Consider the following 27,200-nt stretch of genomic DNA (forward strand, 5'->3'; position numbering starts at 1 on the left):
CAGTCCTTCAAGAAGTTAAATTCCTATAACTATATCACCAGACGTGGATCAAAGCATAGATATTTAATCTGATTCAAATATAATTGGGTTCCTGGCATTTTTTTTCTTGGCCCACTGATAAGTGAAAGTACTCAACAGCCGTATGTTCAATATCTGTTAACTCAGTTCCCTAAGTCAAACAATATTTGCCAGGAAGTTGGATTGGGGAATGTCAAGATTGAGACTTAGCATATGTGGCATGTAAACAATGGCCTTGTTTGGCTTCTGTAGAAAATTCTTCTTTGTGATCTAGGTAATCAGCATTACATTTTAGTCAGTGTTACTAGGAAGAAGGCAGATACAGGGGAAGCTTTATCCATATTAGAAAGAAGAGTCTCTTCATTGTGATGTCGGCTACAACCAGGTCGTTTTCCATCTCTTAGCCATCAGCAAACAGCTATCAGCCATGCACTGCTTATACCAAGCACTGTGCCATTCATGCTTCACATCCTGGTGATAATCACAGCCTTGAGGAGAATGCAGATATACTCAAAGATGAGGAAACTGAGGCCCTGGAATGCTAGATTGCCTGTGGTCACAAAGCTAGTCATTGTAGAGAAATGATTAAAATTCATGCTCAAAATTATTCTGCACTCTCTTCCATCTCTTGCCAATCTCCCCTCAAAAAGGATCCTAAAATTATGTTGGCCCAGCTCTAATCTAAAGTCCTGTGTACCACAGGATTACACATGCCAGCTTTAAACACAAAGTGCAAGGAAATGAAGTAGCTGTTAAAGCAGTTTCATTTTAACATGCCCTTATTGACCCAGCAGGCTGCTAGGGAGTCTGGGGAGGAATTAGACACTGCACAGAAGCACAAGCTCCAGTTCCAAACCAGAGAAAAGGCACGTGCGTGGCGGGGGTGGGGGTGCTCAAAACAAGTAATAACGATGTTATCACTAGTGTGGCTCACTGAAGGCTCGGGGACTCCCAGTGCTTCTTAGTTTCTATACTTTGGTCTGTAGAAGTTGAGCATTGCAGCCCAGGAAAGTTACAGTCAGGCTCTGTCTTCTGAAGGAGGTTGTCCCAACTGTAGGAAAAACTGACACGTGTGCTTGAGAGGATGAGTCAGAGAGCATGTGGCCAGGCCTCCTCCCTCTTATCACATAACCCACCTTGGCTAAATATAGGTGTGTCTCAAGCTGCCTGGCGGATGCTACGCTCCACTCAGGGGTCTACCACCAGGGATCCTGGACCTGGGGCCTCCCAAAGTATTTTTCAGTCCTTTTGTAGCCCTCTTCTTTGAAAGAGGATAAATCATTTTTTGTTCTTTTACCCAAACACCTTGACTATAAATATGTGTAAATTATGTATTCATGTAGATAAAGGTTAAAGAAAATATGATCGAAAAACATTTGATTTATCAGGTTGGCAAGATTTGGAGTGTTTTTTTGTTGTTGTTGTTGTTGTTGTTTTTACTTTGGCTTTATTTATTTTCAGCCTGGCTCAAAAAGTGTTTGAGGTAGCTGCTTACAGGAATGCACACAATAAGATTTTTTAAGATAATGTTTTCAAAGTCAGCATAAGGGGAAATTGTTATAAAATAGAATAAGAAAATGAGTGTGTGTGTTTGAAAGAGAGAGAGAGAGAAATAACTATAAGAACACAGGAGGGCTAGCTTAAAATTAGCTGGAATAGCATCCTACCACACAACCTTTAAATTTTAAGAGTTTTGGAGAATATCTTCCTTTTTGACCTATTCATTTCCCCAAAATCCACTGTTGTAGATGAATTCACACATAACTGGCATATCACAACTACTCATTGATACAGAATGAACCAAAACATGTAAAAAAAAAAAAAAAGCACATAGATTTGGTATAATTATTTAAATTCAACTTCACCCAGTGAAGATAATAACTAGTCAGTAGTTAACATCATCTTAAAGATGAATTAGCTGATGTGCTAGGGTGAGGTTACCATTAAGAAGTAGAGGACAGGCATGGTGACTCAAGCCTGTAATCTCAGCACTTTGGGAGGCCATGGTTAGAGGATCCCTTGAGCCCGGGAGTTTGAGATCAGCCTGGGCAATATAGTGAGACCTCATCATTACAAAAAATTTAAAATTACCCAAGGGTAGTGGTGCATGCCTCTAGTCTCAGTCACTCAGGAGGCTGAGGTGGGAGGATCACTTGAGCCTGAGAGGTCGAGGTTGCAGTGAACCAAGATTGTGCCACTAGCCTGGGTGACAGGATAAGACCTTGTCTCAGAAAACAACAACAACAAAAAGGTAGAGGAGACAGGCAGGGATTTCCAGGACAACTTCTCTTACTCTAGTTCTAAAATCAGATTCCCTTTTCCAAATCTGCTTTTTCCTCCTTTTTCTCTGGAGTCCCAAAGGACCATTGCTAAAATGTTAAGATTCAATTTCACACCTTTTTTTTTTTTTTTTTTTTTTTTTTTTTTTTGAGACGGAGTCTCGCTCTGTCACCCGGGCTGGAGTGCAGTGGTGCGATCTCGGCTCACTGCAAGCTCCGCCTCCCGGGTTCACACCATTCTCCTGCCTCAGCCTCCCGAGTAGCTGGGACTACAGGCACCCACCACCATGCCCAGCCAATTTTTTGTATTTTTAGTAGAGACGGGGTTTCACCGTGTTAGCCAGGACGGTCTCGATCTCCTGACCTCATGATCTGCCCGCCTTGGCCTCCCTAAGTGCTGGGATTACAGGCGTGAGCCATCGCGCTGGGCCCACACCTCTTTTCTAAAGCACGAGAACTCCTTTCTGTTCTCAGGGTTACTCACACTGTCCTCTTCTGTCTGCCCATGTTTCTCCCCTTTGTGGTATAGCAATAGCACCCTGTACATGACATTTTCTCCAAGCTGGGCCCTTAGCATAAGAAAAGCTAATCTCTTTGCTCTTCTCCACCCTTTATGGTTGTAACCATTCACTAAGGTTTTCATTCACTGGTCCCTTCCCACAGCCTCCCTCCATCCTCACCTTTCTCTTGCGCACATTCTAATTCAACATTACTCAGAATCCAACTGTGGCTTCCTTCCACCTGGACCATGAGGTAGCTGTGACCTCTAAATTGCAATTACTGTTAGTGTACACAGGCATCCTAGTTACTGAAACACTCTTTATTCTGTGTTCTTCATTAACTGAATCCTTCATTAACTGAATCCTTGAACGTCTGTTTTTCCTTCCTAGTGAAATTATAAGCTTCTGAAGGAAAGTCTGTCTTTAGCTTTATTTTGTACTCCTTTAGCACTGATCACAGTGCTGTACATTCAGAAGCAACAGGTTTACACAGTATGAATTTAAAATTTGTTTCTCTGAATTTGTTTCTCTGAAATGATTTTTGAAAATTGATACTACTTTAAAAATAATCAAAAGGTAGCAATTCAAATGAAACCTGCAGCAAGTCTGTTTATAAATTAATAATGACTTCTTAATTTTTCATTATGAATATATAGAATATATTAAAATCTGATTTAAGGCAGATACATTCTGTTTAACACTATAATCTATTCATTAATTTGTGTTTATTCCTTATTTTATATTTTTGTTATTGTTTTGGTTCTTAATTTTAATGTTTTGGCTTTCAAGAGAGGAAAGCCTATTTTATTTACAAGAATGTTTTACGTCAGCATGTAAAATACAACTTCATTGTTGCCTAGAAATTTTGCCGATAAAATTTGCTTGAAATAAAATGCTTTTTTGACAGTTACAGTTCCATATTTAATCTTTTTTTAATTAAAAGCTAATCCTTTCAGTTCTTGCTCCTATGATTGAAGTTTGTTTCTATCAGCAACAATCAACACACACACACACATATACACACGTACACACAGGTTTTGCTAAAATGTGATCCTATGCAGGGCAGTTCTACTTGGAGAAGTCTGTCTTTTGGCCTGAAGCTATAGTTAAGATGGAACTCCAAAAATGAACTTATTTTAAGAGTGCACTTCCTGAATCTGAATTTAGAGAAAAATGACTCAAAGGAATTTTTGCTGCCAGCATTTAGTTTTTAAAGTACAATAAGAATCCTTGCGTGCTTGTCTACCACTGCTGTGTCCTCATAACGTTACTCAATTGCTTAATTTAATGCTTTGCTTTCCCTACAAAACTCTGGCAAGCCCCTCAATAAAGCAATTAAAATGGGTCTTTATTCTCTTAGCCCAGAGCCAGGACTGTCAACCAATAATTTGATTGCTTCCTACACAGCTAAAGAAAGGTTTTTTTTTTGGCACATTTGAAAAGCAAAAGATAGCATCATGCATTTGCCACAAACCAATCTAAATTACTGAGGGGAAAGAAAAACTTCCTGGAACCTTAATTTTGATCCTAGTAGGGTCAAAAACTATAACGAATGAGTTACTGGAGGAGGAAGAGGAGGAGGGGGAGGGGACAGAAGAGAGAAAATAAATTGATCTGGTATCCTCCCAAACTTTGAGCTTCTAAAAGTTTATCAGGCTGAGAGAAAAAAAGAAACTTTAAAGTTAAATTAAATTTAATTTTAAATTTTTACATGGGATACAAATCTTAATTGATGAAATGAATGTGATTTTGTGACTAATAGTGATTGGAGAATATTAATTAAAATTGATTGGAGAAGCTATGAGATCTTGAGAAACTAATTGGAGGCAGGGAAAAAAAAAACCCATGAGATGAATTCAAAAGGATTTACATCCTGCTTTCACCTCTATGGGTAAAAGCAATGCAGTGGTGCCTTTTGAATAGTGTGTATGTGTTCATTTGTGTGTGCATGTGTGTGCATTTGTGAGCATATGCATGTGTTTGTGTGTTAGAACACAGTACTCTTTTTCACTCAAAAGTCATGTAGGAGAGCAGGAAATAAAAAGGAAAACTTGTTAAAAGGGTTCAGACTAGACTGTAACATAATGAAGGTGAAATATGGCCAAGGGACAATGAACTGGGCCTTTGAATACTTTTATTTATCCCACTCTCCTTATAACAAAGGGAATAAATAACAAAGACAAGGATTGGAGGAGAAGAATGGAAAGCACAATTCTGCTACTAGTTCAAATTCTGCTACTAGTTTCTTTCTAAAAAGAAAACAGCTAAACAGTGCCTAATTAATAGAAAACTGAGAAATGTTAAAGCGAACTCCTGACTTTTCCTCCTAAATACTGCGAAAGCCCTAGAAACACTCCTGGGAGAGAGTAGTTAGTAAATGCAGGAATTTGAAAGAAGTATACTTTTTCATATACTGAACACAAGGCCCAGTTTAACCATCAGCATAATATATCAAACTTTTGCTGTAATATTGCCCTGCTACTCTTGGCCCTGAAAATAACTTCCTATTGGGCTTTTCTGGCTGATCCGATCAGAACAGAGCCTCTCAAGAGAGAAACAACTTTTTTGCTCAAGGTTCACAAAATTCAAGGAAAATAGCAATGTTTAGAAGCTGTATTTTGCTGTTTGCTTTCGAAATGAAAGGAGCTTTTTAGAGTCTCCTGGAAAAACAGCTATATTATACCAAACTCAAGTACCTTCTCAATTGGCCATGCTTCTAAAATGTTGATAATATATGGACATGTGTGAGAAGCAGCAATATAAGGAAACAGTGTTTACAAAGACCTTCACAACTTGCCTTCTCATTTAATCCTTAAAACAATTCCTCAAGGTAGATACTATCATCATCCCAGCTTTACCTATAGAAAAACTGAGACTTACAGGGGAAGCTGAGGTTTCAGATAATAGCAGATATTTCAGACAGTGGCAGTTCATTTCATTGCACGTGATATTTGCTCATTGCCTATCAATCAGGAGCGGTGCACCATGCCAGGCAGTTGAGGCCTTTCATCCTTCAGGTATATTATTTCATCTGATCCTTGTGGCCATGCCAGATTAGCAAAGTGTTACCTCTCTTTATTAACAGATGAGGGGGCAAAAAAAAGAGCAAACGGTAAAGTAATTTGCCCAAGGCCTCACAGCTCACAAGTGCCAATGTTGGGACCCAACCTCTAGTTTTCTGACTCTTCCTCACTCAGTAATAATTCCACTGCACCAGTCTGGTTCCCTCTCCACCTCCAGCAACTCTCCTCACGTAGTGACCATCATCACCTGCAAGTCTCCTTAGCTTGCCAAGGCCCTGTGCATAAAGGGGAATCCCTCCATTGCTCAGCTTCACACACAAAGAAAATGCTTAGTTTTGTTTCAGTCAGTGATGTGTGTGTATGCATATATGTATGCATGTAGACATGTGTGTTTGTGTGTGTTTGTATATAAGCAATCCTCACAGCAACACTATGAGATATTAACTTTCATATGTTTTACAGTTCAGAAGAGTGAGACTATAAAAAAAAAATGATTTATCCGTTGTCCCAGCAAGCTAATAGCAAATTTGGGATTCAAAAGAAAATTTCCCAATTTTTAATTCTAGTGTTCTTTCCACAGGGGACAGCCCTTCCTTCCTTTGTTTCCTTATAGTCATATGACATTGGCAGAAATTAAAACACCTCTCTTCCTTATACATGGGTAAGAGATGCATGAGGGGAATTAAGTTTGCATGACATGTACCTCATCAGAGAAAAAAATTATAGAAAAGCATTTCCTATGCAGCACTAAGCAAAGGTGATTCTTTAAAACTCGGCCATAACCACAGCCCTGCAGTGAACAAATCTCTCTGGGCTGCTACTGCAAAGTATGGCATCAGAGCATGGCCATTGACTTCAAGGTGTGTACAGCAAAATGTGATGCTGAAACACAGGGGACTATTGGGAAAAAGGAGATAAAAAGCTAAACCTGTCCTGGGAGAGAACAGAAATGTTTGAGCTGCAACCTGAAAGAGTAGAGTCAGAGAAATGGAGAAAGCAGTAAAAAGGATGATCCATTGAGAAACTGAGGGAAATCTGACATGGGTTGCAGGAGAGCAATGAGGACATAAATGAGGCCATAGAAGTAAGTAGAGTCCAGATCACTCAGGACCTTCAGGTTCTTCCAAGGGCCAGTGGGAAACCGTTAAATGATTTAAAACCATAGAAATGACAATTTAATTTGCCTTTTCTCAGGGGACTTATAACCCAAAGGAAAGCACTTACAGGTAAATGCTAAAGTTGCATAGAAAACCACAGAATGTTAATACTAGGTGAAGATTTGAAAGTTATCTAATCTAGTCCTTTATGTTACAGAGAACGTTCCAGAAGAAAAATGACTTGCCCAAGGTCATACACAGCAGGAAAGACAGAACATCCCCACCTAGTACTATTTCTGCCACATCACACCACCTCCTCCTCTTCTCCCTGCTGTCCCAATTTCACTGTGACAGCTTCCTGCTCAAAATAGACTATTGTTGAAGTGGTGAATGTTTATACTGGTGGCTTATATTTCTAAGCCTGAGTCCTGTCACTTTGATGACTTTACATTTACCACGGCAACCACAGCCGCAGTTGGCTAAGAACTTTGGAGTAGAAGTGATGAGTGTGATTTAAATTTTCTGAATCAGTAGCCAGGTGACTTTGACTGAATGTCATGGATAGTCTACCCTAGAAAGAACAAAACATGAAAATACAGTTTTTATATCAGTGTACCTTCTTATCAGTGAGAGGGAAAGCAGCCCCAACAATTCTAAGGTCTGGGAGAAAAGAATACAATCCCAGGCAGAGCTCTTCAGCTGTGTGCTCAATTCTCCTCCTGATGTTCCTGAGATACCAGTGCTTGGGGAGTGAAGGCCCCTGAAGGCTCATATCAAGGCAGTAGTTGAATTGCAAATAGAAGTTAAGAAATATTCTCCTTGACCTTCTGTTCAAACCTGTGAAGCCTGAGACTTGACCCACATAGTACATCTTGACTATCTCGGAATAAAATGAAAAATTCATAGAAATGAGAGAATGTTATCATTCTCTCAATCTTATGATTTAAAACCTTCTCTATTTGATAGGCTACATTCAAATCATGTTAGTGGCTCAGCATTAAGCACACAGAAGCCAGGAGGGTGGGATGCATCACTTTCTGGGTCTCTCGATAAATGGTTGAGTACTTGATAGATTCAGATTAAAGGACTGCCTCAGAAAAGGACAGTGTGCTCCCTCAAAATGTGTGTATTTGCATTATGGGTAATCGTAGGTTCTCACATGAGTTTTTCAGCATGAAACTCACAAAATATTTTTACATCCATTATCTCATCAAATCTTCACCACCGTTCTGTGATGAAGGCATTGTAATCTTCATCCTAAAAGTGAGGAAACTAAGGTTCTAGGGGCCTAACTGACTTGCCCATGGTCATAGGGCCAATAAATGCTAAAATGAACTAAAAACTTAGCCCCTCGTCATCTTTCTCAAGTCCAGAGTCTTTCTGTCCACCACAGTAGTATGTCAGCTAAGTGCAGGATAGTGAAACTCCCCACATTAGAGGCCCCATTTGTTTTTAGAACTTGGATTGGCTGCAGTAATCTAAGCCTAGTTTCCCCCCAGACAAAGAGATTGGATTAATTTTTTAAGTATAGCATGGGACCAGTAGACTCTAAATACCTAATTTGTATAATAAATAGGCATATAGAATATAAATGTGATTTCTTAGCCTCAAAAAAATTACAAACCTAGAAATATCTGGCATTCAAATTAGACTTTAGCAGCAATTCCTACTCCCACGATATAGGCAGAAATTAAGGAAAAATTGAAATAGAGGAAACTTGCTTGAATTAGGTTGATGTAGGATAACTTGAAATGGTTTTTAAAACCTATGCCAACTAGATGACATAGTGTCTGTCCAGAATATTCTCCATTCTCCTCAAGCCCCTACCCTATTACATTAGTAAGTAACCTTTCTTCCAGTATGAAAGACTAGAGTAAGAGTTTAAAATGCTGAAAGCTTTGCGGGGTTTTCCCACTGTTCCTTTGAACAAAACAAGCACACTAATTTTTCTAGATACCCAGAAACATGTTTAATCTGTTTAGTAATGCAGGAGAACAGGCCTCTGTAAATGTCAGAGTGCCTTGACATGTCAGTCATCCCAAATCAAGGCACACCCTGAAACTTTGTATTGGAAATCTCAGGCATCTCTTTCTGGGTCCCTCTTTCCCATCCTGTAATATTGCTTTTACCAGGCACTAATACAATCTGTACCATATAATCTTCCACAGAATTTCTTCATTGTAATTCTTTAAACACATCTAAGATATATATTTGTCAACAATTGGCAGAGGTACTACTTATTTGCTGGGATATTAGCATCTAGTGGAATCTCTCATGATCTACCCATGTAGGGTACTAATGGCGAAATTAAGGCACCATGACACAATTGGGGGAATGGAGGATTAGATATTTGGTGATTAGAGGTGCCTTCCCCAAATCTCTCAAATTTCTGAGAGTTTTTCTTACCTCCAATTTCAGACTGTCTAGCACTTTTTAGAACTTGCTTCTAAAAAGACAAAAACTACTAATTTAAAATATAGGAAGAGTCATTTGCACGAGCCTGCTTAGTTAACTCCTCCTGATACAATTCCTTTTGTTACTGGATGTTTCTAAGACCAACCAAATTTTAACCATAAAGCAACTCTCAGGACTTCACAGCTGGGCTTGTTTGTTTATGCAGAATTTGTGTAATTGATCCTTTCTTTTTAGAACTGATTTGATTTTTTTTCTGCACCAAATACCATTAAAAAAATGTAACTGTGAAATGTGAATTTCTCATTAATTTATATTATAAAATTAGAGATGAGGAAGTCATAGGCCGTAGCTGTTTTCTTCTGTACCCTCCCTTTCACTCAGGCTATTAAACTCCTCTTAGCTTTACTTCCTCTTTCCCTGACCCAGAGCCCATGCCAGAACATTCAACCACCTTACACCAGTCCCCTCAAACCTCACTACCCATTCTCTTTCTACCTCATGTGCTCTGATGTCCCTTAGACTCATATTAATCCAGCAATTTGCTTTATCTCTTCTTACACGCAGGCTGGCAGGCACTGGTGGAGCAAATCATATATTGAAATTTCGTAAAATTTTGGCATCTCCAGTTTCAGGAAAGTGCTCACTGTCCCTCTGAAATCCTAGCTAGCTGGCTAGCATTCTCTCCCATTGCCCATGGTATCTGTCCAAAATATTCTCCATTCTCCTCAAGCCCCTAGCCTATTACATTAACAGATAACCCTTCCTCCAGTATGAGCTATGAATATTTTCAACTTCTCATCCCATGTGCATAAATATATTTGTATACATTACCACCTTTTTGTACTTTCTATCTCAAAGGGAAATATTTCTTCCACTATTTAAGCTTTAAATTTAAGCTCCATCTCATCTCCATCCATCCATTCATGCATTCAATACATATTTATCAAATATTTATTGTGTAACTGTGCTGGAAGCTTGTGGTACTGTAGTAAGCAAGGCAGATTCGTCCTGCCCTCAGAAAATTTTGGATGCAGAAGATAAGGAAATAAGATTGATAAATGAATGCTGTGACAGAAACACAATAATAGGGAATAATAAAAGAATAGCTAAATTTTGAGAGGGTAGGCCGGGTGCAGTGGCTCACGCCTGTAATCCCAGCATTTTGGGAGGCCAAGGCGGGTGGATCATAAGGTCAGGAGATCGAGACCATCCTGGCTAATATGGTGAAACCCCGTCTCTACTAAAAATACACAAAAATTAGCCAGGCGTGGTGGCAGGTGCCTGCAGTCCCAGCTACCCAGGAGGGTGAAGTAGGAGAATGGCGTAAACCCGGGAGGCGGAGCCTGCAGTGAGCAGTGATCATGCCACTGCACTCCAGCCCAGACTCTGTCTCAAAAAAAAAAAAAAAATTGAAAGGGTAGTCAGAGACGGCATCTCTATGAAGGGAATATTTAAGATAGGAACTAAATGAACAGAAGCAGCCAGCCACGAAGACATGGGAAGGGTAGCAAAAATGCTAGAAGTTAAGCAAATAACAAAAGCTGGAGCGTTCTTCAAGGAACTGAAAGACGGCCAAGGTGGAGTGTGTGAGGGGAGAGTGGAATGACAGGCAGTTGAAAAGTTGAGCAGGGGTCCTATACACTAAAGAATTTGGATTTTTTTCCTTTTCACTTTGTCCCATAGAAATTGACTGAGGATTTTAAACAGAAGAGTGGTGTTGATCTGACAAACTGTGAAAGTAGTGTCCCGTTAGGAGACTCCAGCAATAATCCTGGAGAAAGAGAGTGGATGCTCAAGACCTAGGGGAGGCAACTGTGGAGGTATAAAGATGTTATAGTTGAGATATCTGTTGGCAATACACAGAATAGAAGTTGATGGATTGATTGTATTTATGGTCACGAAGAGGGTGACGTCTAGATGAGAATCCATATTTCTGCAGCAAGGTGGGTGGCGATGCCATTATGAGGGAAATGCAGAGGCGCTGGTTGGGTTGAGTGGGGTGAAGTCAAGGTTTCTGTTTCAGACACATTATGAGTGAGATGCCTGTGAAACATTCAGAGGAGATGTTCAGAAATTGTTTGGATATAAGTTAAGTCTGCAATTCAGATGGGAAATCTGACCTGGATATAAACTAGGAAGATATTATCACACTTAAAACTGTGAGCGTGATGGGCTCATACAATCATATCATACATAGAAGCCCCAGACCCAGCTCTGAGAATCTTGTGTTTCTTAAGAGGAAAGGAAAGCTGAGAAGGAAACTGAAGGTGAAAAGCCAGTGAGTGATGGGTGAAAACTAGGAGGGTGTAGTGTCTCATGGGAAAAAAAATTTAAAAATGGAGAGTGGCCAAAGGAAACTAGACTTGTTAATTGCATCAATTGCCACTGTAAGGTGGGTTAACATAAAGAGACCTTGCTTCACTGATAATCCTATCAATTACTGATTTTTTTTCAACTCTCAGCTCTATCTGTACCTACTCTGATGCTCATAAATATGATTCTGTCCGTTTCTACTCAAGAGAGGAAGGGAGAACAGAGATGACAAATTTTCCTGGTATCCCACCTATCTACCCTCCTATTTCTTTCTTTTCTAGGTTTTCTCCCAAAATTGTCCGCAAAATACTACCCTTTCCTTTATTTACCTTTTACTCCTTTTTTAAATAATTTCAACATTTTAGATTCAGGAAGTACATGTGCAGGTTTGTTACAGGGTATATTGCGTGCTGCTGAGGTTTAGGATACAAATGATTCTGTCACCCAGGTACTGAGAATAGTACCCAACAGTTAGTTTTTCAACTGTTACCCCTCCTTCCTTACCCTCTCTAGTAGTCCCCAGTGTCTATCATTGCCATCTTTATATCTATGAGTACCCAATGCTTAGCTCCCACTTATAAGTGAGAACATGTGATATTTGGTTTTCTGGTCCTGTGTTAATTTGCTAAGGATAATGTCCTCCAGCTGCATTCATGTTGCTGCTAAGGAAATGATTTTATTCTTTTTTATGGCTTCATAGGATTCCATGGTATATATGTATCACATTTTCTTTATCCAATCCACCATTGAGGGGCACCTAAGTTGATTACATGTCTTTGCTATTGTGAATAGTGCTGAATTGTTTTGGTAGAATGATTTATTTTCATTTGGATATATACCTAGTAATTGGATTGCTTGCTCAAATGGTAGTTCTGTGTTAAGTTCTTTGAGATACCTCCAAACTACCTTCTACAGTGGCTAAACTAATTGGTAGGAACTACATTCCTACCAACAGTATGGAAGTGTATAAGCATTCTCTTTTCTCCACAGCCTTTACAGCATCTGTTGTTTTTTGACTTTTTAATAACTGCCATTCTAACTGGTATGAGATGGTGTCTCATTGTTCATTTACCTTTTACTTTGTAGTTCATTGTGCTCTAGCCCCACCAATTCTCTCGTTGGGCAACTTTAGTCTCATCACTCTGGTCTTTAATGGTCATCACAAGAGATTCTGAGAATTAGAATCTTATTTTGGAGATGTTTCCTTTTTTGCCTTATGAAAAACATTTCAGAGTTTAAAGTTTGTCCAGTTCCAAAATTGTCCTTTAATTGTTGGAATTGTTGGTAATTATGCAACCAAATAAACCAATTTTTTAGTACTTCTTGGAAATCCCTCAATTTATATTCTTTCTTCTTTTTTTCTAATTATCTTTCTTTTCTAAAATAGAGTTTCAATATGATAGTTCATAATTTGGTATCACCAATTAACACTTTCGTGGACTTCAGTGTGCAAATTCCTCAAACTTAAAAGAAGCTTCAAATTTAGGAAAAAAAACCCAGCATGACTAACAATTCTGTAAATTCAAAATAAACCTACATTTTGTTGAGAGATAGAGAAGCAATTTTAAATTTTTTATTTGAAAACAACATATTTCTTGCTTTTTTTTTTTTTTTTTTTTTGAGACAGAATTTTGCTCTTGTTGCCCAGGCTGGAGTGCAATGGCACAATCTCAGCTCACCGCAACCTCCACCTCCCGGGTTCAAGCGATTCTCCTGCCTCAGCCTCCCAGGTAGCTGGGATTACAAGTACCCGCCACCATGCCAGGGTAATTTTTTGTGTTTTTTTTTTTTTATTATACTTTAAGTTCTAGGGTACATGTGCCCAATGTGCAGGTTTGATACATAGGTATACATGTGCCATATTGGTTTGCTGCACCCATCAACTCGTCATTTACATTAGGTATTTCTCCTAATGCTATCCCTCCTCCAGCCCCCCACCCCCTAAAAGGCCCCAGTGTGTGATGTTCCCCGCCTTGTGTCCAAGTGTTCTCATTGTTCAATTCCCACCTATAAGTGAAAACATGTGGTGTTTGGTTTTCTGTCCTTGTGATAGTTTGCTGAGAATGATGGTTTTCAGCTTCATCCATGTCCCTACAAAGGACATGAACTCATCCTTTTCTATGGCTGCATAGTATTCCATGGTGTATATGTGCCATGTTTTCTTAATCCATTCTATCATTGATGGACATTTACGTTGGTTCCAAGTCTTTACAATCATTAATAGTGCCGCAATAAACATATGTGTGCATGTGTCTTTATAGTAGCAGGATTTATAATCCTTTGGGTATATACCCAGTAATGGGATCGCTGGGTCAAATGGTATTTCTAGTTCTAGATCCCTAAGGAATCGCCGCACTGTCTTCCACAATGGTTGAACTAGTTTACAGTCCCACCAACAGTGTAAAAGCCTTCCTATTTCTCCACATCCTCTCCAGCATCTGTTGTTTCCTGACTTTTTAATGATCACCATTCTAACTGGTGTGAGATGGTATCTCTTGTGGTTTTGATTTGCATTTCTCTGATGACCAGTGATGATGAATATTTTTTCATGTGTCTGTTGACTGCATAAATATCTTCTTTTGAGAAGTGTCTGTTGATATCCTTTGATATTAAACCCACTTTTTGATGGGGTTGTTTTGTTTTTTTTCTTGTACATTTGTTTGAATTCTTTGTAGATTCTGGATATTAGCACTTTGTCAGATGGGTAGATTGCAAAAATTTTCTCCCATTCTGTAGGTTGCCTGTTCACTCTGATGGTAGTTTCTTTTGCTGTGCAGAAGCTCTTTAGTTTAATTAGATCCCATTTGTCTGTTTTGGCTTTTGTTGCCATTGCTTTTGGTGTTTTAGACATGAAGTCCTTGCCCATGCCTATGTCCTGAATGGTATTGCCTAGATTTACTTCTAGGGTTTTTATGGTTTTAGGTCTAACATTTAAGTCTTTAATCCATCTTGAATTAATTTTTGTATAAAGTGTAAGGAAGGGATCAAGTTTCAGCTTTCTACATATGGCTAGCCAGTTTTCCCAGCACCATTTATTAAATAGGGAATCCTTTCTCCATTTCTTGTTTTTGTCAGGTTTGTCAAAGATCAGATGGTTGTAGATGTGTGGTGTTATTTCTGAGGCCTCTGTTCTGTTCCATTCGTCCATATATCTGTTTTGGTACCAGTACCATGCTGTTTTGCTTACTGCAGCCTTATAGTATAGTTTGATGTCAGGTAGCGTGATGCCTCCAGCTTTGTTCTTTTTGCTTAGGATTGTCTTGGCAACACAGGCTCTTTTTTTGGTTCCATATGAACTTTAAAGGAGTTTTTTCCAATTCTGTGAATAAAGTCATTGGTAGCTTGATGGGGATGGCATTGAATCTATAAATTACTTTGGGCAGTATGGCCATTTTCACTATATTGATTCTTCCTATCCATGAGAATGGAATGTTCTTCGATTTGTTTGTGTCCTCTTTCATTTCATCGAGCAGTGGTTTGTATTTCTCCTTGAAGAGGTCCTCCACATCCCTTGTAAGTTGGATTCTTAGGTATTTTATTCTCATTGTGGCAATTGTGAATAGGAGTTCACTCATGATTTGGCTTTCTGTTTGTCTGTTATTTGTGTATAGGAATGCTTGTGATTTTTGCACATTGATTTTGTATCCTGAGACTTTGCTGAATTTGCTGGTCAGCTTAAGGAGATTTTGGGCTGAAACAATGGAGTTTTTTAAACATACAATCATGTCATCTGCAAACCGGGACAATTTGACTTCTTCTTTTCCTAATTGAATACCCTTTATTTCTTTCTCTTGCCAGATTGCCCTGGCCATTCCAACACTACGTTGAGTAGGAGTGGTGAGAGAGGGTATCCTTGTCTTGTGCCAGTTTTCAAAGGGAATGATTCCAGTTTTTGCCCATTCAGTATGATATTAGCTGTGGGTTTGTCATAAATAGCTCTTATTATTTTGAGATATGTTCCATCAAAGCCTAGTTTATTGAGAGTTTTTAGCATGAAGAGCTGTTGAATTTTGTCAAAGGCCTTTTCTGCATTTATTCAGATAACCATGTGGTTTTTGTCCTTGGCTCTGTTTATGTGATGGATCACATTTATTGATTTGTGTGTGTTGAACTAGCCTTGCATCCCAGGGATGAAACCAACTTGATCATGGTGGATAAGCTTTTTGATGTGCCTCTGGATTCAATTTGCCAGTATTTTATTGAGGATTTTCGCATTGATGTTCATCAGGGATATTGGTCTAAAATTCTTTTTTTGTTGTTGTGTCTCTGCCAGGTTTTGGTATCAGGATGATGCTGGCCTCATAAAATGAGTTACGTAGGATTCCTGCTTTTTGTATTGATTGGAATCGTTTCAGAAGGAATGGTACCAGCTCCTCTTTGTACCTCTGGTAGAGTTCGGCTGTGAATCCATCTGGTCCTGGACTTTTTTTGATTGGTAGGTTATTAATTATTGCCTCAATTTCAGAGCCTGTTATTGGTCTATTCAGGGATTTAACTTCTTCCTGGTTTAGTCTTGGGAGGTATATGTGTCCAGGAGTTTATCCATTTCTTCTAGATTTCCTAGTTTATTTGCATAGAGGTGTTTACAGTATTCTTTGATGGCAGTTTGTATTTCTGTGGGATCAGTGGTGATATCCCCTTTATCATTTTTTATTGCGTCTATTTGATTCTTCTCTCTTTTCTTCTGTATTAGTCTTGCTGGTGGTCTATCAATTTTGTTGATCTTTTCAAAAAACCAGCTCCTGGATTCATTGATTTTTTTGAAGGGTTTTTTACGTCTCTATCACCTTCAGTTCTGCTCTGATCTTAGTTATTTCTTGCCTTCTGCTAGCTTTTGAATGTGTTTGCTCCTGCTTCTCTAGTTCTTTTAATTGTGATATTAAGGTGTCAATTTTAGATCTTTCCTGCTTTCTCTTGTGGGCATTTAGTGCTATAAATTTCCCTCTACACACTGCTTTAAATGTGTCCCAGAGATTCTGGTATGTTGTGTCTTTGTTCTCATTGGTTTCAAAAAACATCTTTATTTTTGCTTTAATTTCGTTATGTACTCAGTGGTCATTCAGGAGCAGGTTGTTCAGTCTCCATGTAGTTGTGCAGTTTTGAGTAAATTTCTTAATCCTGAGTTCTAATTTGATTGCACTGTGTTGTGAGAGACAGTTTGTTGTGATTTCTGTTATTTTACATTTGCTGAGGAATGCTTTACTTCCAATTATGTGATCAATTTTAGAATAAGTACGATGTGGTGCTAAGAAGAATGTATATTCTGTTGATTTGGGGTGGAGAGTTCTGTAGATGTCTATTAGGTCTGCTTGATGCAGAGCTGAGTTCAAGTCCTGGATATCCCTGTTAACCTTCTGTCTCATTGATCTGTCTAATATTGACAGCGGGGTGTTAAAGTCTCCCATTATTATTGTGTGGGAGTCTAAGTCTCTTTGTAGATCTCTAAGGACTTGCTTTATGAATCTGGGTGCTGCTGTATTGGGTGCATATATATTTAGGATAGTTAGCTCTTCTTGTTCAACTGATCCCTTTACCATTATGTAATGGCCTTCTTTGTCTCTTTCGATCTTTGTTGGTTTAAAGTCTGTTTTACCAGAGACTAAGATTGCAACCCATGCTTTTTATTTGCTTTCCATTTGCCTGGTAGATCCTCCTCCATCCCTTTATTTTGAGCCTATGTGTGTCTCTGCACATGAGATGGGTCTCCTGAATACAGCACACTGATGGGTCTTGACTCTTTATCCAATTTGCCAGTCTGTGTCTTTTAATTGGAGCATTCAGCCCATTTACATTTAAGATTAATATTGTTATGTTTGAATTTGATCCTTTCATTATGATGTTAGCTGGTTATTTTGCCCATTAATTGATGCAGTTTCTTCATAGCATCGATGGTCTTTACAATTTGGTCTGTTTTTGCAGTGACTGGTACCGGTTGTTTCTTTCCATGTTTAGTGCTTCCTTTAGGAGCTCTTGTAAGGCAGGCCTGGTGGTGACAAAATCTTTCAGCATTTGCTTGTCTGTAAAGAATTTTATTTTTCCTTCACTCACAAAGCTTAGTTTGGCTGGATATGAAATTCTGGGTTGAAAATTCTTTTCCTTAAGAATGTTGAATATTGGACCTCACTCTCTTCTGGCTTGTAGAGTTTCTGCTGAGAGATCCACTGTTAGTCTGATGGGCTTCCCTTTGTGGGTAAGCCAACCTTTCTCTCTGGCTGTCCTTAACATTTTTTCCTTCATGTCAACTTTGGTGAATCTGACAATTATGTGTCTTGGAGTTGCTCTTCTCATGGAGTATCTTTGTGGTGTTCTCTGTATTTCCTGAATTTGAATGTTGGCCTGCCTTTCTAGTTGGGGATGTTCTCCTGGATAATATCCTGCAGAGTGTTTTCCAACTTGGTTCCATTCTCCCCATCACTTTCAGGTACACTAATCAAACATAGATTTGGTCTTTTCACATAGTCCCATATTTCTTGGAGGCTTTGTTCATTTCTTTTTCCTTTTTTTTCTCTAAACTTGTCTTCTCACTCCATTTCATTAATTTGATCTTCAATCACTGATACCCTTTCTTCCACTTGATTAAATCGGCTATTGAAGCTTGTGCATGCATCACGAAGTTCTCTTGCCATGGTTTTCAGCTCCATCAGGTCATTTCAGGTCTTGTCTACACTGCTTATTCTAGTTAGCCATTCGTCTAGTCTTTTTTCAAGGTTTTTAGCTTCCTTGTGATGGGTTTAAACATGCTCCTTTAGCTCAGAGAAGTTTGTTATTATCGACCTTCTGAATCCTACTTCTATCAATTTGTCAAAGTCATTCTCCATCCAGCTTTGTTCCATTGCTGGCTAGGAGCTGCAATCCTTTGGAGGAGAAGAGGCGCTCTAGTTTTTAGGATTTTCAGCTTTTCTGCCTTGGTTTCTCACCATCTTTGTGGTTTTATCTACCTTTGGTCTTTGATGTTGGTGACCTACAGATGGGGTTTTGATGTAGATGTCCTTTTTGTTGATGTTGATGCTATTCCTTTCTGTTTGTTAGTTTTCCTTCTAACAGTCAGGACCCTCAGCGGCAGATCTGTTGGAGTTTGCTGGAGGTCCACTCCAGACCCTGTTTACATGGGTATCACCAGTGGAGGCTGCAGAACAGCAAATAATGCTGCCTGATCCTTCCTCTGCCTGAAGCTTCGTCCCAGTGGGGCACCCGCCTATATGACGTGTCTGTCAGCCCCTACCAGGAGGTGTCTCCCAATTAGGCTACATCGGGGTCAGGGACCCACTTGAGGAGGCAGTCTGTCCATTCTCAGAGCTCAAACGCCATGCTGGGAGAACCACTGCTCTTTTCAGAGTGGTCAGACAGGGACATTTAAATCTGCAGAAGTTGTCTGCTGCCTTTTGTTCAGCTATGCCCTACTCACAGAGGTGGAGTCTATAGAGGCAGTAGGCCTTGCTGAGCTGCGGTGGGCTCCACCCAGTTTGAGCTTCCCGGCTGCTTTGTTTACCTACTCAAGCCTCAGCAATGGTGGACGTCCCTCCCCGAGCCAGGCTGCCACCTCCCAGTTTGATCTCAGACTGCTGCACTAGCAGTGAGCAAGGTTCCATGGGTGTGGGACCTGCCAAGCCAGGCACAGGAGAGAATCTCTGGGTCTGCCAGTTGCTGAGACTGTGGGAAAAGCACAGTATTTGGGCAGAAGTGTCCCATTTTTTCAGGTACAATCTGTCACAGTTTCCCTTGGCTAAAAACGGGAAATCCCCAGACCCCTTGCACTTCGCAGGTGAGGTGATGCCCCACCCTGCTTTGGCTCACCCTCTGTGGGCTGCACTCACTGTCCAACCACTCCCAATGAGAGGAACCAGGTACCTCGGTTGGAAATGCAGAAATAACCCATCTTCTGTGTCAATCACACTGGGAGCTGCAGATCGGAGCTGTTCCTATTTGGCCATCTTGGAACAGACCTCAGTTTTTTGTATTTTTTAGTAGAGATGGAGTTTCTCCATGTTGGTCAGGCTGGTCTCGAACTCCCGACCTCAGGTGATCCACCCACCTTGGCCTCCCAAAGCACTGGGATTACAGGCATGAGCTACCTCACCCAGCCTATTTCTTGCCTTAACTCATTAAGCCCTTGTGTCAGGCTAAAAGACATGGTTCTCCAAAAATATATTTACTTCCTAATTCTCAGAACCTGTGATTATTACCTCACCTGGAAAAAGAGTGAATATTACCTTCTGAAGCAAGAGATGTGATGAAGGATCTTGAGAGGAGACATTTACCCTGAATTACCCAGATAGGCCCCAAATGCCCTAAATCACATGTATCCTTATAAAAGAGAGCCAGGCAGAGGTTTCATCCAGAGAGACACAGAGGAGAAAGTGATGTGAAGACAGAGAGACAGATTTGAGTGATTCAACAAGTCAAGGATTGCCAGCAGAAGCTGAAAGAGGCAAGGAACAGAATGTCCCCTACAACATGTCGAGGGACTGAGGTCCTATTGACATCTTGGTTTTAGAATTCTGGACCCCAGAAATGTGACAGAATATGTTACCAAGTTTGTGGTAATTTGTCATGGCAGTCAGAAGAAACTAATATAAATTTTGGTATCAAGGAGTGAGGTGCTGCTATAACAAATACCCAAAAATACAGAAGTATCATCCAAGAAATAGCCAAGTGATATGGTTTGGATGTTTGTCCCCTTCAAATCTCATGTTGAAATGTGACCTCCAATGTTGGAGGTGAGACTTGGTGGGAGGTACTGGATCATGGAGGCAGATCTGTAATGGATGACTTAGTGCCATCCCATTGGTGATATGTGTGTTCTCCCTCAGTTCACATAAGATTTGGTTGCTTAAAAATGTCAGAGACCTCACCTTACTGTCTCTTGCTTGCTCTGTCATGTGACATGCCTGCTCCCACTTTGTCTTCTGCCATGGGTAAAAGTTCCCTGAGGCCTCACCAGGAGCTGAGCAGATGCCAGAGCCATGCTTCCTGTACAGCCTGCAGAACCGTGAGCCAATTAAACCTCTTTTCCTTACAAATTAGCTAGTCTCAGGTATTTCTTTCTTTCTTTTTTTTTTTTTTTAGATGGAGTCTCACTCTGTCACCCAGGCTGGAGTGCAGTGGTGCGATCTCAGCTCACTGCACACTACAACCTCCACCTCAAGGGTTCAAGCGATTCTCCCTGCCTCAGCCTCTCAAGTAGCTGGGATTACAGGCACCTGCAACCATGCCAAGCTAATTTTTGTATTTTTAGTAGAGACTGGATTTCACCATGTTGGCCAGGCTGGTCTTGAACTCCTGACCTCAAGTGATCTGCCCACCTTGGCCTCCCAGAGTGCTGGGATTACAGGCACCCAGCCAGGTGGATTTCTTTATAGCAACACAAAAATGGCCTAATACACCAAGGAATTCGCTAATAGGTAGAGGCTGGAAGAATTCTGTGAAGCATCACAGAAAAAGCCTAGAATGCCCTGAAGTCACTGTTGGTAGCAATATGGATATCAAGGATGCTGTTGGTGAGGGCTCAGAAGGAAGTGAGTGGCACAGTAGAGAAAGCTCCTATCAAATTGTGCCATGGTACTCCCGCCTGGGTGACAGAGAAAGACTCTATTTCAGAAAAAAAAAAAAGAAAGAAAGCTTCTATCAATCATCTTTGAAAATATGTATGCCATCTTGAGCAGAATGTTGGCAAAAATATGAGCATTGTAAGTACTTCTGGTGCAGGCTTAGAAGGAAATATAGACCACATGATTGAGAAATGGAGGAAAAATGATCCGTGTTACATAGTGGCAGTGAGCTTGGCTTAATTGTGTCCTATAGTCATGCGAAAATTAGCAGAACCTGCCAATGATGAACTCGGATATTTAGCTGAGGAGAGTACCAAGCAAAATGTTGAGGGTGCATACTGCTATCTTCTTTCCGTTCAGAGTAAAAATGTGAGAGAAAATAGATACATTCAGGAAGGAACTGTTAAGCAGAATTTTCAGTAATTTGTTATGGCAGCCAAAGTAAACTGATAAAGCTCTTAAGTGAAGAGAGGAATATCTTCTCATATTATTCAGAAGTGCTAATGCATGGATCCTTTGTGTAGACTAATATTAGTTGAGACAGTCTGATATTTTAAGTTAGCATTAGATACCTGATCACTACATGAAGATACTGAATCAAAATGTGTTATTTTAATTCTCTGTCACTTCAACATTTAGGACATGCTCCTATCAGCCGTCATTTTTTTTTTTAATATTAGCCTCAAATAATAAGAATAAATTAACTTTATCTTGAGCTCAAGTTCTTAAACTCACCAATCAATGATTTCTGAGTCATTCTTTTGTTTGTTGGTTGGTTGGTTTCTTTGTGTTTTGTTTTATTTGTTTGTATTTTAAGACATGGATTCTTGGGCCCTCTGCAAACCTTGTAAATTGATTTTTTGGGGCTGAGGATTGGATATTTATGTTTTTCTAAGGCTTTGTCAATTATTATGATAAACAACCATTTAGGAAACCATTGAAATTATGAAGCATAGCTGGATTTGTCTACCATTTCTTAAGTACCCCCTATGTGTCAGATATATATTAGATGGGTTTTACATAATATTTATAAGTAATCTTACAGGTACATGTTTAATTTCAGCTTTGTAGCTGGCAAATTGAGGTTCAAAGAAGTAGTAAAGCTGTTCCAAATCAGTAATTAGAAAAACTGATATTTGAGCACATATCTATTTCCAAAGCCCATTCTCCTACAGAAAAACCAGCAGTGGAGTGAAAATATTATTTGTTCACATTTCCTTATATATCCTATCTAGGTGGATGATGTGGGTAAGTCATTTAACTTCCCAGGATTTGAAGAAGTGTATAATAATATATATCTCAAGCAGTTGTTATGAAGACTGAATTCAATTATGTACAGAATAGCACTTTGGCAACACTTGAGTGTCATGCAAATGTGATTTGCTTTACTATGGTTTTTGCTCTTACCTATTTTTTATTTATGGAATAAGTAAAGTGTAACCATGTTATTTGGCAGAAGTGCCAGCTCTCACAAAATGTCGCATCTACTGCCAGCTGCTTCTATTCTTGTGGTCTAAGGCTTCTTCAATGGTTACTTTTGGAGCCAGACTGGATCAGTGTTCGAGTCCCAGCTCTGCCATTTACTAACAATAGAATCATGGACTAGTCTTTCCATGATTTTGATTATTCACCAATAAAAAGGGAAAGAGATGCTGGTAATTTGAGGTCGACATTGAAATAATATAGAATGCTTATAATATTTATGATCATCATCATTAATGATCACATTACTGACGGTAGCTGTGTTAGTAAGATGGCAAATACATTTTGTGAGGTTCCACTGGACACTGCCTATGAAGAGTGGCACAGGCAGGGGGTGAAAGAATGCCAGCAGTGAGGCAGTGTATTCCACAGGGCATGGGAAAAAACCCAGGCCAGTTGCAACCTACCTGAATACTAACTCCCACTGTAGCCTGGATTGCATTCCTATGCCAGCAAAATGGTTTTTCAACTGTGGCTATTCTGTAGCAGAGTATCAGCAAGGGAGCCCCGGATATGGAAGCTAAAAAGAGTTTAATTATTTGGCACATATATATTATGCCATAAGTACATACACAAGCAGAATGGGAGAAAAGAATAAATCCCATGGCACTTGGCAGATAGCCAGTTGGAAAGGCAATCATAAACCACTTCGGAACATTAAATAAGTCAGAATGCTATCTTCTAGCATATAATCTAGTAATGATAGCAATAACTACCATTTCATAAATTCCTGTGCCAGGAACCCTGCTAGGCTTTGTATGTACATTATCACTAGGCTACAAAACTCTATTGAATAAGAACCATTTATTACCTCATTCTGCAGATGAGGAAACTGAGGCACAGAGAAGTTAAAGAAGGCATTAATGGTTAAAGACCTGAGAAATATTGGCCATGAGATTTGAAACAGAGTCTAACTACCTGTAAACCCATGTCCTTTCCACTGCAGTGTGATGTCTGCATGGGACATTCTCATGTCTTGCATCTCTAGTCCTTTTATAACAATCACTGTTACGGGTAATTCTTCTGCTTTTTTATTTTGCATGTACCCCTCCCCCAAAAAAGGCACATGATAAATAATAAAATCATCATTGGTATATATAAATAGATGATAGATAGACCAGACAGATCGATGACAGATTGAGTGTGTGTGTGTATGCACACCATCACACTCTGTGACTTTTAAAACTTTCTTGTGGATCTCCTTAGCACATCTCTTGTGCTCTACTTATATTCTGGCCCAGATGTGCAGAGCAGCTAGTTCACAATAACCTCCCAACCACCAGTGTCATCATGTGCTTTGTGGATGAAGTGTGGTCCACTCTCCTGAGATCTGTTCACAGTGTCCTCAATCGCTCTCCTCCACACCTCATCAAGGAGATTCTGCTGGTAGATGACTTCAGCACCAAAGGTAAGAAAACCACTCAGGCTATCTCTTGAAATGTCAAAGTTTGGCGGAAGCAAAGTTTGGTAGCAGTTTGCATGTCAAAATTATAGGATAATTTGATGAAGCATAAACATTGTACAAATGCTTTGCTTTACGTGGAGCCTCAGAGACATAAGTCTAAGCATCTATGGACGTTAAAAGTCATCTGGAGCTCTGTTCAGTTAGTTGTCTCAGTTGTAACTCTCCTACCATGTTGGAATGATCTAACTATGGCTCCTTGGAGATGGGCACTTTGAAGTATTGGAGTTTAGATGTCCTCTACAATTGCACAAATCCCTTTTAATGGAATCACAATTAAAGGGAGGCCTTGCCTACTGGTAATAACTAGAGTTACAGTTAGACTCTATGGAAGGCAAAGAAATTGAGATCTTATGGCTTCTTACTTGAGAGCAAGGCATATGATGTGTTCAGCTAAGTGTTAAGAAGACAAATTGCCAATAGGACAAGAGAGATGAGGTGATTCCAACAAAGTTCAAAAGCAGAATCCATCATAGCCTTTATGTTCGTTTTTGCTTATTACAGTGAAGAATCTCACTCTTTGGGTTGTCAAATAACCGGTGTATGTAGGTGGTCTGACAGCCACATTACAAATTCCCAAAATGGAACCCATTTTTCAGAAAAGTCTAGAAAATAGCAAAGACTTGGCAATGCTAATAGAACAGCTTAGCCTTGAGCTGTGACCACAGCAACATGGGAAGTTTCTTTAGCTTCAGAGTTTCTACCATAATCACACTGAGCTCAAGAAGCTGTGGGATGACAGAGAAAAACTGGCTGAAAAACATAAAATGTGGCCTTGGAAGCATAAACAGAAATAGTACCCAATTAGTAAGTAGATAGGAGTCCCTTCATGAAGGGCAGGTCCAGATTCTGTGGGACCTGAAGCTTATTCAGTTTTCAGGGTCCTGTCTAAGAAAAACTTCCTTAGAAAGTTTTGTGGAAGCCATTCCAACCTAGGATAGCTGTCAATAGCTTGATTACACACAGAAGTGACTGTAAGTCACATAAACATAGCTCATAAAGCCCCCGGAAAACTGTTCCTTTAGCTGGATCCCTCCATAGCCATCTAATAAGAGAGAAAAGGTGTAATGGAAGGGGATGTCAGAGTAGAGAACGAAAGGGTCTTATTTGCACACATTGTTTAGCCTCTTCCTTGGGTTATGGAAGGGGCTTTTGCAAGAGGTGGGGCTGAGAGTAGAGGCAGAATTGTGCATAAGCCTGAGCTACATTTATTTTAAGGCAAATCTGCCCCCATCTTGACAAATACTCAGAAAGGTGTGCCCTCCACTGTATCACCTTGCAACACTGAAAACAAAGATGTGGGGTTTGAAAAATCAGACAGCTTTGAATGTTGAAACCAGAGAGAATCCTTCCAAGAAAATGACATCAGAAAATAAAATTATGACCCGAGGAATAAAATTCAGTGATGATGGTAATGTCATAGTTTTTGGCATTTGACTTTGGGGAGCACTTCTGATACTATCCGGACTTACTTAATTCAAGTATTTCCTGGTTTATCTTTACTCTGATGTAGACTATCTAAAAGATAACTTGGATAAATACATGTCCCAGTTTCCAAAAGTTCGGATTCTTCGCCTCAAAGAGAGACATGGCTTAATAAGGGCCAGGCTGGCAGGAGCACAGAATGCAACAGGTAAGAAGTTACTCATTTTTTTGTTTGTTACATTTTTATTTTAATTTAAAATGTTTCTCAAACATACAGCAAATGTGAAAGACCAGCACAATGATGCCTATATATGCATCACTTAGTTCCATCAATTTTAAACAGTTTTTATAATATGTGCTTTATCATAAACACACATAGACACCTATTGTATATACTTTTTTCCTGAATCTTTGAAAAAGAAGTTACAGACATCATCATACTGCACCCCTAAGTACTTCAGTAGGCATCTCTGAAGAACAGAAGCATTCTCTTAAATAAGCACAGCTTTCATAACTAAATATAATACCTACTATATGCTCTTTTCAAGTTTTCTCATTGTTCCCAAAATGTTTTTCGTTTTGGGTTTTTTTTTTTTGTTTTTTTTTTTGAGATGGAATCTCACTCTGTCGGCGAGGCTGGAGTGCAGTGGTGCCATCTCAGCTCACCACAACCTCCGCCCTCCCGGGTTCATGCCATTCTCCTGCCTCAGCCTCCCAAGTAGCTGGGATTACAGGCACCCTCCACCACGCCCAGCTAATTTTTTGTATTTTTAATAGAGACAGGGTTTCGCCGTGTTAGCCAGGATGGTCTCGATACCTGACCTCGTGATCCACCCGCCTTGGCCTCCCAAAGTGCTGGGATTATAGGCCCCAAAATGTTTTTTTAAATTCAGGAACTAATTAAGTTTCATACTCTGCATTTGATACTTTGGTCTTCTTAGTCTGAATAGTCAACTCCTCACACTTTGTTTAAATACTAGTGTGTGTGTGCGTGTGTGTGTGTGTGTGTGTATGTATTGTAAGTTCATGCCATTTGTTTGGTACCACTGACCATGTTCTGAAATTTTCGATTTCCTCTTGTTACCTGCAGGATAAATGTTTCTGGAGTGAAAATATTATATAGAATGCTACTACATAGGTGATAGAAATGGTATACATCTCATCAAGAGGCATATAATATAACATAATATCACCAGTATTGTTGATACTAACTTTGAGAGGTTAGTTAAGATGTTGACAGCTAAATCTTTACTTTGGAATTAAGAAGTAATTTGTGGAATGATACATTGATCCATGAGAATATTCTGTTTTTCTTACAATGTTTTACCCGGTGGTTTTTTGTATCCATTGATGATCCTTGCTTAAATCAATTATTACACTGAGGACTGAAAATTCGCTTTTCTATAATTCATTCTTTTTTATTTAGCTGGCATTCATGTGTAAGGGGAAAATCTCTATCTCTCCCTCTCCTGCTTTCTAACTCTTCCTCCCTTTCCCCTCAATCTCCCTCTCCCCTCCCTCTCATCCCCTCATCGATATGGATTTATGGCTCAGAAATTAAATGTGTATTATATCACCATTATTCTTGTTGGTGTTCAAATTGTCCCAAATTTGACCACTAGGAGCTTCTTCAAGCCT

The 27,200-nt window shown here is 39.6% G+C and overlaps 1 protein-coding gene across 3 annotated transcripts in view; it reads left to right on the forward strand.

Moving 5' to 3' along the window:
* The window catches only part of GALNT5 (polypeptide N-acetylgalactosaminyltransferase 5), a 53,897-nt gene that overhangs the window by 2,910 nt on the left and 23,787 nt on the right, over positions 1-27,200 (forward strand). For 2 of the 3 annotated variants that reach the window (XM_002812495.6, XM_063712818.1), the window contains 3 exons: positions 6,401-6,481; positions 23,917-24,083; positions 25,651-25,770. In XM_002812495.6, coding sequence (XP_002812541.5) covers positions 6,401-6,481; positions 23,917-24,083; positions 25,651-25,770 — 368 coding nt within the window. The remainder of the gene's footprint in view (positions 1-6,400; positions 6,482-23,916; positions 24,084-25,650; positions 25,771-27,200) is intronic. The other variant, XM_024243819.3, reaches the window with a different exon arrangement.

The sequence above is a fragment of the Pongo abelii genome, chromosome 11 (genome assembly GCF_028885655.2).
Source record: "Pongo abelii isolate AG06213 chromosome 11, NHGRI_mPonAbe1-v2.0_pri, whole genome shotgun sequence".
NCBI lineage: Eukaryota > Metazoa > Chordata > Mammalia > Primates > Hominidae > Pongo > Pongo abelii.